Source organism: Lodderomyces elongisporus, chromosome 2 (assembly GCF_030384665.1).
Source record: "Lodderomyces elongisporus chromosome 2, complete sequence".
Lineage (NCBI taxonomy): Eukaryota > Fungi > Ascomycota > Pichiomycetes > Serinales > Debaryomycetaceae > Lodderomyces > Lodderomyces elongisporus.
The window spans coordinates 2,644,411-2,659,779 of NC_083674.1; the positions used below are offsets into that span (position 1 = coordinate 2,644,411).

At 37.2% G+C, this 15,369-nt stretch overlaps 6 protein-coding genes across 6 annotated transcripts; 4 read left to right on the top strand and 2 right to left on the bottom strand. All coding sequences in view use genetic code 12, as the record gives it.

Moving 5' to 3' along the window:
• Positions 1-1,209: 1,209 nt before the first annotated feature.
• BAT1 (Mitochondrial branched-chain amino acid (BCAA) aminotransferase) lies at positions 1,210-2,319 on the bottom strand (the record flags this gene model as incomplete). The annotated part of the gene is made up of 1 exon (XM_001527369.1): positions 1,210-2,319. One exon carries the CDS (start codon positions 2,317-2,319, stop codon positions 1,210-1,212), a length of 1,110 nt encoding a protein of 369 aa, XP_001527419.1.
• A 1,678-nt stretch (positions 2,320-3,997) lies between these two features.
• CPR5 (Peptidyl-prolyl cis-trans isomerase D) lies at positions 3,998-4,828 on the top strand (the record flags this gene model as incomplete). Its single annotated transcript, XM_001527371.1, has 1 exon — positions 3,998-4,828. The coding sequence occupies one exon, from the start codon at positions 3,998-4,000 to the stop codon at positions 4,826-4,828; it is 831 nt and encodes a 276-aa protein (XP_001527421.2).
• A 3,673-nt stretch (positions 4,829-8,501) lies between these two features.
• On the top strand, positions 8,502-11,030 carry DNM1 (Dynamin- GTPase protein; the record flags this gene model as incomplete). The annotated part of the gene is made up of 1 exon (XM_001527374.1): positions 8,502-11,030. One exon carries the CDS (start codon positions 8,502-8,504, stop codon positions 11,028-11,030), a length of 2,529 nt encoding a protein of 842 aa, XP_001527424.2.
• A 379-nt stretch (positions 11,031-11,409) lies between these two features.
• Positions 11,410-12,405, top strand: PVL30_002271 (uncharacterized protein; the record flags this gene model as incomplete). Its single annotated transcript, XM_001527375.1, has 1 exon — positions 11,410-12,405. The coding sequence occupies one exon, from the start codon at positions 11,410-11,412 to the stop codon at positions 12,403-12,405; it is 996 nt and encodes a 331-aa protein (XP_001527425.2).
• A 390-nt stretch (positions 12,406-12,795) lies between these two features.
• On the top strand, positions 12,796-13,554 carry PVL30_002272 (uncharacterized protein; the record flags this gene model as incomplete). The annotated part of the gene is made up of 1 exon (XM_001527376.1): positions 12,796-13,554. The coding sequence occupies one exon, from the start codon at positions 12,796-12,798 to the stop codon at positions 13,552-13,554; it is 759 nt and encodes a 252-aa protein (XP_001527426.2).
• Positions 13,555-13,705: 151 nt separating this feature from the next.
• RML2 (mitochondrial 54S ribosomal protein rml2) lies at positions 13,706-14,713 on the bottom strand (the record flags this gene model as incomplete). The annotated part of the gene is made up of 1 exon (XM_001527377.2): positions 13,706-14,713. The coding sequence occupies one exon, from the start codon at positions 14,711-14,713 to the stop codon at positions 13,706-13,708; it is 1,008 nt and encodes a 335-aa protein (XP_001527427.2).
• Positions 14,714-15,369: the final 656 nt, after the last annotated feature.

Below are 15,369 nucleotides of genomic sequence, written 5' to 3' on the forward strand. Positions count from 1 at the left end.
CAATTGATACCTCCAAAAATGTAATATTTTTTTTTTCTTTTCAATTTTTACAAGTGTCGAGGTACAGCGCGTCTTTTACGTTGACCGCCTCTTCACCACCTTGTTCTCTCTGTCTCTTTCTCTCTGTCTCTCTTTCTCTTTCTTAGTCTCTCTAAGAGTGAGTATTTGAGAGAGAAATGAACATAGTGTCACGTGACTGTACTATAGTCTTTACAACTCAAATGTCAAGCATAAACTAAATTATCACAGTATATCCAACCAATGGTTTCCTCATGACATCAACTGGGTATTTTTCTAGACAGGCAGAGTACATGTCATGGCTACATAGGCTATGGATCAACATACTCGTTCCACTTTTGGTGCTATAGCATTTAATATGCATGGTTTATTATTGACCAATTACAAGCATCATAAAAGAAACAACATGCTTACACAGGAAAAAGACTGGTCAATATTGACTATAACCAAGTATATTCTAAAAAGCTAATGAACTGATTCAATTTCCAACTAATAGAAGAACAGAATTAGAACAGAAATCTACTTGTATATAAATTTGTCTACATCCTCCTTTGACATTATTTAGAATGTATTTCTCTCTTTTGAGAAAGAAAAAAAAACACGAAGTGTTCATTATTTCTAGTTTTTTTTGGGTCCAAATCAAGACAAACTCATTTAAAAAGTGATACTCAAATGCAAGCACACACAATGAGTTTACCCCAGATTTCAATACACTATATGTCAAATAATAGAACGGCACTTTTCAAATTTTTGTATTTTAAAGGACTCATAAAGCATTTAAGCAATTTTTCTTTTTTATTATTATTTTCGTCGACCCCACAGACACTTTCTACGGCATTTTGGACTTACTTCTTCCCCTCATTCTCTTCTCTTCTGTTTTTTTTTTTCTTTTTGATTTTTCTCTTCTCTCTTTCCTTACCACACGGTTTTGTAGCTAGGCCCATATTTTTGTATTTGACTCACTAGATCAAACGTCAAACAAAATAAATGATAAAGAATAAATCAAATTACTTGAAAGTTTTAAAACAAATGATCGGGTATTGCAAAAAAAATATCTATTTCTCCAACTTCCTAACTTCCTAACTTGCATACTTGCATACCTATCTACACATTACTTTCTAAGTTTTTCTTTGGTTTGGTTTGGTTTGGTTTCTTTTCTTTTCTTTTCTTTTTTTTTTATATATATCTTCTCTAATTGGCGACTCTGGACCAGTTCTCAAACTCTTCAACACCATATTGGATATCTTGTATCCATTCACAAATGTTTTTAGCAATCTCTCCAGAACCTCCAGCTGTACATGGCACCTCAATATTCTCGCCTCTAAACTCAATATTGTTGATTGGCGCAACAATAGCAGCAGTACCAGTACCAAACGCCTCAATCAATTGCCCCTTTGCTGCACGCTCTTTGACTTCATGAATAGTCAATTTACGCTCACTAACAGACCACTCCTTGCTATCTAATCTAGCACGAGCTAATTGAATTGCAGAGTCACGTGTAACACCAGGTAAAATCATTCCATCTAATGGTGCAGTAACCAACTCTTTTGTCTTGTCATCATTTTCAAACGCAAAAAACACATTCATAGCACCAACCTCAGTGATTTCACCCTCTTCACCAAAAAGCCACAAATTTTGCGAGTGGCCACGCTTGGCAGCTTCAGATTGCGGCTCAATACAAGAGACATAGTTGGCACCAAGCTTGTATGCACCAACACCCTTTGGCCATGCTCTCACTGCATAATCAGTAGCCTCAAGAGATACGGGCTTGAATCCTGCACCAAAGTATGGACCCACTGGTGAAGCAATACAATACAATTTAGCCTTAGTTGGCGAAGAAACTCCAAGACCAATAGAAGTACCAATCAAAGTTGGTCTCAAGTACAATGAGTAACCTTTGCCTTGTGGAACAAATCTTTCCTCCAACGCAAGAAACTTGTCAAGCAACTTGATAAATTCCTCTCCATCAAATGTAGGCAACGATGCCCTCTTGGCTGTCCTGTTCATTCTTTCCATATTCTTGTCAGGTCTAAATGTACGAATCTTACCTTGGGAATCACGGTATGCCTTCATACCCTCAAACAACTCAAACGAATAGTGCAAAACACATGTTGCTGGATCCATTTGGAAATTGTGGTATGGTGTAATCTTTGGTGTACCCCATCCTTCTTCCTTGGTCCAATCAATCTCCAAAATGTGGTCGGTAAATGATTGACCAAACACTAATTTGTCATTGGCAAGTGGCTCCTTAGGAGTCGTCGTCTTGGTAATCTCAAGCTTAGAAGCGTCTAATGCGGACATTTTTATAAAGTCGTTAAATAGCTCAAATGTTTCGTTTGGGCTGGTTCAAAAGATACCTAGGTGGTTAATGTCAAGAAAATAAAAAAATTAGGCAATTAGTCTAGATTCTTCTTTTTTATTTTATTTTTATTCCTCCAACTTATATTGTACTATTTATATCAGTTTGTATATAGGTATATTTTACCCTTAATCGGATCCTTTTTCTTTTTCTTTTTATTTTTTATTTTTTATTTTTTATTTTTTTTTCCTCTATGAGTCAAAAAAAAAACCTTTTCTCCAATCTTTGAAAGATTTTGAAAATTTCGGCTACTGGCGCATACACTGGGTATATCGAAACACCAAGTTTTTGTATTACAAAAGAGAAGAATGACTAACAAGAATTACAGCACAACATATCATAACGTAAGAAATGGAAATGAAACGAAAGACCAAAAAGAGAAGAAGAAGAAATCTAAAATGTAGAAAGATGATGAGTCATGAAGGTCTTTAAAAATACCTAAAAAATAAGTGAGTTATTCACTTTTGATATTCTAAACATCTACATCAATAGAATCAATAGAATCAATTGTTAGAGTCGAGCTGAGATTCAGACACTATACTAGCCACAATTATACTCTACTCCAGTCTTTGGGTCAATTTCCCATACTCATCTGGGTAAAAGATTAATCTTTCCACTCCGGCTTTAGTAAGAATCACCATACGAATTACACCACCTGAAGATCCATCCCACTTGATAGCCTCGGCAAGTGCAGTCTGTATAAACTCTACGGTCTCCTGCTTTTCCATATTAGGCTTGTAGTTTTCATTACACCAACCATAAATGAATGTAGACCCACTTCCTGCAATTGCATATTCTTGTTTATGAATTGATCCTCCAATGGGGATCGAATACACTGAACCTCCATACTTATCATCGTATCCAGCACAAATAATACCCGCAGTCAAATTGTCCTTGTTGTTATAGCATATTTCTTGAAACACGTTGGCAGCAATATTTGTGGTTGGCTTTTTGCCATAAGGAAGTTGAGCTGAATATATTTGCAAGTAGTATTTCACCATATCTGCAACAGCCTGCGTATCTGCAGCCGAACCTGAACGACAACAGTATATCGTGTCATGTATCTGTGTCAATTTATCTGTCACTCTATTTGCAATGTATGAGCCAGTGGTTGTCCGCGAGTCAGCACCTAATATAACACCATCTTTGAACGTCACAGCCATAATTGAGGTGCCTAGGTTCACCTCACCCTTTTTCAAGTGATTGATATCAACATTGATTCCGTTCATTGTCTTATTAGTCGTGGTGATTGGTTCACGATGCTTGGTTTGATGGAATTGTGAATGTTTTTCCTACTAGTAGTTTTTAGTATCGATGTAGTTTTGTTGCAATCGCCACTGCTTTTCTCTCGCTTTTCTCTCGTTTTCCTCTCGCTTTCCTTTCGTCCTCCTTAATTTGAGCAAAGGCAAGAACCAAATAAAAAAGAAAATGATTAAAAAAAAAATATAGTTTGACGCGATATCTACACGTGACGAATCACTCCTCTCGTCGACAAGTTAGCAATACAAAATTGAGCTTGATAACTGCTACTATTACCATAATCAACCAAACAAATAAACATCAACAAAAGCAACAGTCACTATCATCACCACCAGCACCCCTACTCTTACAGATCTACATATGTTGCTTTATATATTGGCATACTTCACTTTGGCGCTATCCGCCGTAATACCAAGTACTTCCTCATCAACTTTCCATCTCACAGAACAAGAGAAAGAGTACCTCAAAAATGATCCAAAGGTAACTCACAAGATTACATTCACTATATCTCAAGGCAAATCGCCGGCAAAGAAATTGGGTAAACTCACATTGGCGCTTTTTGGTGAAACTGTACCGATAACCGTGGATAATTTTTACCAATTATCTGCCATGACTAGAGGGTACGGGTACCAAGATTGCGAATTCCATCGGATTATTAATGATTTTATGATCCAGGGCGGTAACTACGATGGTCAAGGCGGCAAGTCCATATATGGTGGTAGTTTCAATGATGAAAACTTTGACTTGAAGCATGATAAATTGGGACGTTTATCCATGGCCAATGCTGGTCAAAATACCAATGGTGGACAGTTTTTCATATTGGACACGGAGAAAACACCACATTTGGATGGCAAGCATGTGGTATTTGGCCAACTCATTGATGGGTTCGACACTTTGGACAAAATCAGTAGCACAGATGTTGTTGATTCAAGACCAGTTGAACGGATATACATTAGCGAGATTGATACAGCAGCATTTGATTACAATGCACAAGAAGCAGAGGAGAAGGCAGAGCAGTTAAAGCCAGAAGATCCCATTGCCGTTGAGGATGCGAAAGTAGACGCAGAAGAAATCCGTCTAAGTGCCATTTATCCATTCTTTTTAGTATTACTACTGGTTGGTGCTTTGGGCGTAGCTTACAAAAAGATGCGTAAGCGACTGATTACAGATATTCGCAGCAATCACTTTTAGGTTTCTTTGTTTTTATTTTAATTTTTCTTTAAAATTTCTTCATCATTTTTTATTTTCTTTTTATTTTTTATTTTTTATTTTTATTTTTTTTGTCTGTTATATTTATAGGTATTATTTTCAGTTCTCTTTGTACCTTTCTTCTGAGAAGTTAGATCTAGTTGTGGAAATGAAATATTAGATTTACTTTTGCAATGGTAAAGACCAATTTTCAAATCAGATTAGAAGGAAATAGCTGAGAATGCACTTTCCAATAGTTTTGGTAAAGAACCTAAGCTTCACAGCTTCTAACAAATCCATCTATGATTTTTTCTCCCAATATGGTCATATATACCAAGTGCGAACTAGCACAAAAGAACAACACCAGGGTCAGGTCTTTATCATTTACGATAATATCCAGAGTGCAGAAAGAGCTGCAAAGGAAGCCAATGGTGTGAATTTCCAAGGACGGTACTTGGTTACTTCAATTTATCAAGTCGACAAGTCAAAGATTGATCAAAAAGTGATGACATTAAAACAAGAACAAATTGAAGAATTGAAACAATTATATGATATTTGAGTAGCACAAGCAGTTAGCTGCAAATTAACTTCACCAGTTAAAATTATAATCAGATCAGTAAGTATTTGGTAGTGAAATACAGTGATTGCAAAGCATTATAGAAAAATGAACTGGTAAATCACTATTTAGTTTCCAAATATAAGCAGAATTGACCACCAATGAAATCTGTATAATTTGAGCAGACCCAATTTTTTTTTGTGAAGCATGATTTGTGTGGTTAGAGGATATATTCTTACTTAAACAAAATGAGTCAAGTGGTGTTCTTTTCTTTTCTTTTTTTTTGTTTTTGTTTTATTTTTGTTATTGGTTGTTCAAGAGATTTCAATTAAACATTAGGTACTTTTGGTTTCGTCAAAGTATACAATCTGAAAGCAACAGCGACAGTGACGACGTAATTTACTTTAATTCAGAAATATATATATATATATATATATCAAATTTACAAGTTCATTAAACAAGTCATTTGCTCAACATGTAAATGTATAATACTCACGTTGTTCTACCATTCTTAAACTCTTACTCTCTCTCTCTCTTTTTTTTTTTTCTACCTTTTTGCTTTGTTTAATCTATAAAATACTCAACAAGTAATAACTTATCAACCCTGCAAAGACAAATGCAGAAATCTTACCGACTTTGACGTAGATTGAGCTCGCACTGTATTTGTACTTGACAAGAACGTCTATTTTGTGAAGGTCATCGAACAAATTCTTGTAATGCACAGTTACTTTAACGTGTCCTTTGGAAACATCAAAGTATGACAATTCGTGGTCAATAGACACGGATTCATAGGATATAGGCGAGGCAATATTGTCAAACTCTGCACCTTCGGGAAGATAAAACTCCAAATAGACATCGTCATAAGAAACATCTCTAAGCGAGTTCAACAATGGAACCTTGATAAGGTATGTATTTGTATCAATGTTTGACTGATGTACAAATTTGCTCATATTCTCGGTCCACCCCAAGGTGAAGTTGTAGTGCCAATTACCAAACACGGGGAACCTTGGCTGCAAAAGCAAATGGTTCTGAGTTACCTTGTGAGTCGATACTACTCCCACTTTATCTGTATAATAGTAGTCGTCCAACGTTCTTTGCAAAAGTGGGATTTCCAAGTGACTCAATGCCCAATGGTTTCTAGTGCCTTCGTACCTTCCCTTCATCCACTCGACTCTAGAAAAACCAGTTGACAATTCTGCACCTTCGTTTGTTAACTCGTAGTATTCTTCAATAGAGATCTTGTTGACATCTGAGGCTGGTAGCCAGACTGATCTATTGAGGCTAATGGCTTTGGTTAATGGGCGGTTGTGATCATACATCAATCCCATTGGCTTCAAAGTAAATGGTCTCAACTCTTGCACCAATGGTCCATATTTCAAAGCAGAATTATCGACTCTTGGCTCTAATGCTGGCGTAGACTCGGTGGCATTTACATCGTTCAAGTGTAATTCCATTTCTTGACCTTTAGTCATTCCCGATAATGTCATGGTGTAATCTTGAGTAGTATATGGTGAATATGGGAACTTGTTCGTTTTGTAAAGCAATTGTTGCACATCTTGTAACTTGATCTTTTTGGGAATTGGCTGCAAAGTGTTCAAGTACACATAGCTCACTTTTAACTCTACATTTGAGTTAGGTGCAATTGGCACTGGCAATTTGAGTTTAAACACTTGATTTGGTACAATCTCCTCAAAGTCTATTTCTGCTCTTTGGTCGGCCAAAATGGCACTGAACAAGGAGATGTCGCCAACACTGCCGAATCCATCATTGATGGTGAAGAAATAGTCTTGTTGCGGAGTCAGTGCAATATTTTTAATATCCAAAAGATCAGTTTCCTTAACATAACTTTTCGACAAGTCAATTGTACGCGTGTAATGCAAGTTATCCCATGTAGGCTCAAATGTGTATAAGCTGGGTGATTGAGCTATGGATAAGGTAATGAAAAGCCCAAGGGATAGTATTAATTGTCTCCACATGATGTTCTGGTCGACCAAAAAAATAAAAATAACCTATATTATGTAGACTCTGACTTGACTGTGCCTTTTTTTGCAAGTTCGAACAAAACTGAAGTTTGGAAATTTTGCGGATGTAATCTTTACGGCGCGCTAGAGTGACACGTGACAGAGAGAGAATGGATTAAGAAATTTGTATATATATATATATAAATAGATATATAAATATAAAGAATAAAAAACAAGGAAATCAAAATTCAATGTGAGGAAAAGAAAAATCGTGCTCTATAACTGAATGCAATAAGAAAAGTCAGAATAGTAGAAGAGAAGCAGCAGCTAGGAAGCAGGAGAAAGCAAAGCTAATAAAAAAAAGAATTATAGTGGTGGTGGTGGTTTTGGTTTTTGCAGTGGTCGCAGTGGTGCTGTTTGCAATGGTCGCAGTGGTAATAGTGGTAATAGTGGTAATTGTGAAACCAACGGCGCAGCAAGCAACACACGTCTCTGGGACCGAACATGTACATTTCCGTACACAAGAGTAATGGACACAAGAGTCAAGACCAAAATAAACTATAAACGAACATTAGAAATAGGACTTTCACAACAAGGGTTATCCAATTAGAATAGTGTTGTTGCGTACACCTATATTGGTAAATCTTATTTCTCTTCCTCAACCAGTCATCTTTGACATATCTTTTCCCTTTTCCCTGTTCCCTGTATCCTTCTCCTTGTTCTGTTCTTTCACCTCCCCACACGTTCTGCGACGGTAAATTCTTCTTTTTTGTCTCTTTAGTTGAATATACATACATACATATGTATATATATATATATATATATATATATCTTTCTTTATATTTTTTATATATGTATTATTTCTTTAGTGAAGTTTCACTGGTAGCAATTTCAATTTTCAATTTCAACTTTTTAAGAATGTTTACATTAGCAAAAAAGAAAAAAAAAATAAAGGAAAAAAAAAACAACCAAAAAAAAATAGTAGCATAAGTAGAATTCAAAAATTTTTGGCCACCAAGGGTTTCATCCAATACTCTTATTTACAAAGACATTACCACCCAGCATTCCATCTTTATCTTAATTTTCTTTTTTTTTTAATTTTTTAAATACCTTTTGACCTCCTCCTCCTCCCCCCCCGCTTTCATCAATTTGTTAAAAGATGTCGTTGCAGGATCTCATTCCAGTGGTGAACAAGCTTCAAGATATTGTTACAACTACTCAGCTTGCCGATATCGACTTGCCTATTTTGGCAGTTGTTGGATCTCAATCATGTGGAAAATCGTCTGTTTTGGAAAACATTGTGGGAAAGGATTTTCTTCCACGAGGAACAGGTATCGTTACCAGAAGACCTTTGGTTTTACAGTTGATCAATATCCACGAGGATGACCCTATTGTTTCACGAAAAGTGAATGATTCAAACGACGAGCTGGAAGAGATTGATTTAGAAGACCATTTAAGAAAAATGAATGGTGGAAGCAAAAACAGCAAGAACAAGAAGAAGACTGAGTGGGGTGAGTTTCTTCACATCCCCAACAAGAGGTTCTACAATTTTTATGAAATAAGAAGAGAAATTGAAAAAGAAACTTTGAGGATTGCGGGAGAAAACAAGGGAATCAGCAGATTACCAATAAACTTGAAGATCTATTCCCCCAAGGTGCTCAATCTTACATTGGTGGACTTGCCGGGCCTCACAAAAATCCCTATTGGCGACCAACCTACAGATATTGAGAGACAGACTAGAAACTTGATCTCTGAGTACATTTCCAAACCAAACTGTATAATTCTTGCGGTTTCGCCAGCAAATGTAGATTTGGTCAACTCGGAGTCACTTAAGCTTGCAAGACAAGTGGACCCTACAGGAAAGAGAACCGTTGGTATTCTTACCAAGTTGGATTTGATGGACCAAGGAACCAATGCATTGGACATATTGAAGGGAAATGTGTACCCATTGAAGTTGGGTTTCATTGGTATTGTTAATCGGTCACAACAAGACATTGCTGAAAACAAGCCCCTTGAAGACTCGTTGCAATCAGAGCAACAATTTTTCCTCAACCACCCAGCATATAGGTCAATGGCTTCGAAATGTGGTACCAAATACCTTGCACAGACTTTAAATAAAATCCTTATGAACCACATTAGAGAGAGGTTGCCCGACATTAAGGCCAAGTTGAATACATTAATGGGCCAAACAGAACACGAGCTTGCCTCATACGGAGACATGCCAAATATGGGTGACTCCAAGGAAGCGAGAGGGGCTATGGTGCTCACATTGATGACAAAGTTTGCCAATGCATTCATGAACTCGATTGAAGGTACACTGATCACTGAGATATCGACAAAGGAATTGTGCGGAGGTGCCAGAATCTACAATATCTACAATGAGGTATTCGGCTCTTCTTTGGCTGCAATCAACCCAACACACAACTTATCAATCCATGATATCCGTACAGCAATCAGAAACTCTGCAGGACCTAGACCTTCTCTTTTTGTACCTGAATTGGCATTTGATTTGCTTGTTAAGCCTCAAATTGGTTTATTGGAAGAACCTTCACAAAGATGTGTTGAGATGGTGTATGAAGAATTGATGAAGATTGTGCACAGTGTTTGTTCTTCTGATATTGGTCCTGAGTTGAGTAGATACCCTAGATTGCAAGCCAAATTGATTGAGGTAGTGAGTGATCTTCTTAGAGAAAGACTTGGTCCTACAATCAAATATGTGCAATCATTGATTGAAATCCACAGAGCCTATATCAACACCAACCATCCTAGTTTTGTTGGTGCAGCCAAGGCAATGAGTATCGTTGTTGCCGAGCGCCAGAAACAGAAAGAAATGGAACTGAATAGTAAATTGAAGCTTGCTACCCAGAGAATTTTGGGCAGGAAATTGAAGGAAGCCGAAACTATTGAAGCGATTGAAGAAGGCGAAGAAAGGGCTGATGGAGATGAAGGCGAAGGAGCAGATGATGAAGAGGCAGAGGATACGGATGAAGGCGTTGCCAAGATGAAAGAGGATATTGTTTCAGTTGATGACGATTTCCCAAAACGTAAACGTTCCTCACACAAGAAACACCAACACCATGAGTCGCAGCAACCTCTTAACGAATCTTACCTCAACTACTTTTTAGGAAAAGATCCCATTGTCCACCAGCAACAAATGCAAGCGCAAGCACAACTCCACCCAACACCATTTAAATTTCCTCACCCTCTGGAAACCACTTTACAATTCAACACTCAATTTGTTAATAATGGCGTGATCAATCCAAACAACTCGACTCCTTCACCTCTGATTGGCCATAAGCGCAGCGAATCGCAATTATCGCATCATGATTTCAAAAACTTAACCATCAATGAAGGTTATAACGAGTCCTCGTTTGAGTCGGATGAAACAATCAATGAACTTACGGAGCGTGAGCAAATGGAGTGCGAGTTGATCCGTAGACTCATTATCTCATATTTTAGCATTATTAGAGAAATGGTTCAAGATCAAGTTCCAAAATCTATCATGTGTTTGTTGGTGAACCATGTGAAGCAACATATTCAAAACAGATTAGTTGTCAAGCTTTATAGTGATGACATGTTTGACGAGCTCTTGAGAGAAGACGAAGGTATTCAAGCAGAAAGAGAGAAATGTATCGAGCTGTTAAAGACCTATAGAGAAGCAGCTAGAATCATTAGCGATGTGGTATAAAGAATTATAGAGTTTTGTGTCTAGAGATAAAAAGAGAGTAGTTTAGCATTTATTTATATCTGTATATACTTTTTGTAAACTTTTTGAAAACCTTTTTGATTTTGTTTTGAATTGTTTTGGCATTTTTTGGCATTTTTTGGCAATTTTTTTTTATGCAATTTTTTTTTTTGCATTTAAATTGTTTATATTTTCCGGTATTCTTCACTCGCTTATAAATTGTTCCTCAATCTGGTATTGCAGTTGCATTAAAAAGATTAAATTAAAATCTCTATGATTATGATGTGAGTTTGACACAGTTGAAAAACACGCGCGTACATGTTTTTTTTTTTATTACTTGCAAATTAAAGCTCAGGCTAAGGAAACCATTCACACAGTTCTTATGGATGAGTACTCTCACAAACAGTTGTTATCGCTTTATGGGCATGACGTAAGGAAATACATCGAAGCCCACGAACAATTGGAGGCAGAATTTGAGGAATTAAGGATACATGATGATTTTATGATACTTCGAAACGAGGCAGATAAACGGGACTATCGACAGTTGGTTTTGAGGCTGGACCCAAAGATTCTGGAACTGTTTGCGTTGTCAGGACAGTCTGAGGATGCAGCGGTTGGTGGTAAAAGTAAACGGAATTTTATTGGCATACAAGGGTTTTCGAAAGTCAAAGATTGTACTTTGACAACGAGGGAGCTGGAATCTCTTGTGAAAAAACACGACCATAGCTGGCTTTTAAAAGATATTCTATTGCTGATTAAGAGACACCCGCGGCTGATGGAGCCTATGATTAATAGGAAATTCAAACCAAACAATGGTAAATCCACACCATTTTATTTGCGTATTCTTGAATTTGGCGAAAGAAGTTCAAATGGAGCGATTAATGTGGTTATGGGCGATCAGACACATAAAGTTTGCTGCATTTTTCCAAGAAAAACAGTTCTGAGGCATATGAGTCGCGGAAAGTTGATGATGGGAATGTTTGGCCTTGACAATGGTTTTGTTGCGCATGCAATCTACAATTTTGTATTGGTAAAGCGTGCTCGATTACGGTTTGAAGAGAGATCATATATTAGAGATCATTTTAATTTACCCAAAATCAGTTCGAAATTGAAATACTGCGTTATAGAGATTCTTGACTTTGAATATGTTGCTAGTGTTAAAGCAGCCTTGCAGAGAAAACTTCCAAATTTTTGTTCAAAAGACGTGAAACAAAATTACAACAAAGCATTGGAGAATGCAAAACAAACTGATTTAGAGTCAGATGAAGAATTTGAAGCTGATGAAGAGCCACTTCCAGATGCAGAGTTGGATTTTAATAAGCACGATTGTAAATACGTCTACAATATTGATCTTTACGTACGTTATTGTCGACAGTGAGGAAAAAGAGGAAAAGAAGGAAAAAGTGGAAAAGGAGGAAAAAGAGGAAAAAGAGGAAAAGGAGGAAAAGGAGGAAAAGGAGGAAAAGGAGGAAAAAGTGGAAAAGGAGGAATGCTCGTGGTAAATTCATAAAGATGTTCCCATTCAGAAATTTTCACCATCGGCCTAAAGTATCGTGGAAAAGAGTATGCCAGCTTAAAGTCTAGCTCGTACTTATTTTCCTTCTTTTTTGGTTTCAATTTCTTTATCATTATTTTCATTATTCCTATTATATGTTACTTTCCACTTTCTTAATTTTTTTTTAATTTTTTATTTTTTATTTTAATTTTTATATTTTTTTGCAACACAATTTGAACCACATCACTACTTGGAAACAATTACAGACAAGATATGGAGTCCAAGAATACTCCAACTGCTAATACTCCGCTTCTTGTAGAAGTACATGACAGACTGGGTTATTTTGCATTGGGACGAAAGGAAGAAAAAGAGGACGAGGAAGATCTAAATCAGAAACAACAAGGGGGAGAAGAAGAGAGATTGATTCATTCTCAAGATTTGGTGACGGCGCTGGAGTCAGGGTTGGTGCGAAAAGATAGTTTGCAACCAATTGTGCATGATACTAAAAATCTTCCGTCCACTACGAGACAAGAAGACCAAGGAACGGTGCTTCTACCTTGTTCCAACTATGGAGCAAGTTCAAGAAGCAATAAATATATTGAGAGAGAAGAAGAACCCATAATCACTGAGGGGGACTCAACATCATCGTCTCAATCGCAGTTGCATCCTCCAGTCACTTATTCTGACACAGAATATTTGAATTCTGACATTGTCTACACAATTCCCGGCTCACCAGGGCTGCCAGGTAGCTTACATTCCAGGACCTCACTGGCCCAAGTGTATGGTTTCAATGACTGGATTGCAGATTTGCTAGAACGGTGGATAATCTCGATAATAAGGAGATATTATACTCCACAATTTGCACACATATTTGGCATCGTATTAACTCTCGCGCTCATTTTTGCTATCCTCATACTTTACTTTACCGGGAATATCGATATCTTGGTAAGATTGGCCCGACACTTGATTTGTGAAATCATACGTCAGATACAAGGTGATGCTACCGAATTTGGGTTTTGCTACGCTAAGTGACATACAGGCACTTGCTTTTTTCATGCCTTTTGGCATTTTTGCCTTGTTTTGAATTCTACTTTTATCTTTTTTTTTTTTATTATGTATTTGTTCCCATTTTTTTGTGGCCTCAAAACGTCTATAAGTTCATTGCTACTTCCTATTTACAGTACTACTTCTTATGCCTAATAACTCTACCCTTTCTATTCTTAATACACATTGGATTTGGACGCATTCTTGTCTTTGTGAATTTCAATTGTCCCCACATAGATTGGGTAAACTTGTTGGATTTGGACTTACCTCTACCACCACCATGAGGGTGATCCTTGGCGTTCATTGCCATACCTCTTACCACGGGTCTTTTACCCAAATAACGTCTTCTACCGGCTTTACCCCATGAGATCAATTGGTGCTCTTTGTTTGAGACAACACCCAAAGTAGCGTGACAGTCCAATGAGATATACCTTTGTTCTCCACTGCACAATTTGATGATGGCCAATTGCCTCTCTTGGTCTTTACCCAAAATCTTACCAAATGTACCAGCAGCACGTACCAACTGAGCTCTTCGCTGCGAGTTTAATCCAATGCAGTGTATGATGGATCCAACGGGGATCATTCTCAACGGCAAACAATTACCTCTTTGCAAGATTCTTGCCGATAACAAAGCTTCATCGATTTCTCCGTTATTTGTTCTATCCATTTCTTCCATGAAATCTTTTGGAATACCTTGTCTAAAACTTTCGACAATATCGCCACCACGAAGACCTTGAGGTGCAACAATGTATGACAAATTGCCAGTTTCCATGTGTTTCAAAAGTGCAATGTGGCCCGATCTGTTTGGATCATACTCAATTCTCACAACTTGGTTCCTTCCTGCTTCAAGTCTATGAAAGTCAAGGATTCTCACTCTTCTCTTGTGGCCACCACCAAGTCCTCTGACTGTGATTTGGCCCGTATTGTTTCTACCGGCATTTCTCTTCATTGGAACAGTTAATTCCTTAACTGGTCTTCCCTTGTGTAAGTGGTCGTGCACAGGTTTCTTATAGTGGGTTGTACCTGGATTTGTATGTTCTGGAAACATATCTGCATAGTGTTTGACTTTGACTAGTTTCATAGCTAGTTCTCTTTGCTTTCTAAATCTGATATCTTGTTCTTCCATCTCGGTTAATTGGCCATCCATAGTGCTATTGAACCGCTTTGAGATTTGTGTAAGGTGGGAGACGGCATTTGGTATTGACCCAGACTTTATCGCTCTTATCCCTTGAAACGTCACCGAGTGACATGTGGAGAGACGTGGGATCATAGCTGTTGGTTGCCTTCTTGTCTTCTTGTCCTAGTGACCCTTTCTTTCTTTCTTTCTTTTTTTTTTTTTTTTCAAATCGAATCTGTTAATCCTCCAACTCACTCAGTAACTTACTTTTCTTATTCTTTCTTTGTCTCTCTCACTCATTTTTTTTCCCTCTTTTTTTTTCTTTAAATTAAATTTTTTTTTTTCACTCACAAGGTAGCCTTGCGTCAAGTTATCTTAATGATTATAGTAGTATTATCCAAATGTTATGCTTTATTTTGAGAATAAGGAGTAGAGACCAGACACCAGAAGGTGGTAGGAAGGTAGGAAGGTAGGAAGGTAGGAAGGTTGAAAAGGAAGCAACGAAGGAAGCAAGGAAATCCATCTGGCACTTTACAATGACTATATAAGCTCTATTAATCTCTACTATTAAGATATTAACGTCTAATTAATTACCAACAAATAAACCAAAGTTGATATTTAAAAAACTGCAAAATACGTATCAACAAATTATGTGGTCTTTTTCAAAACCCTTTGCAAAAATCCCA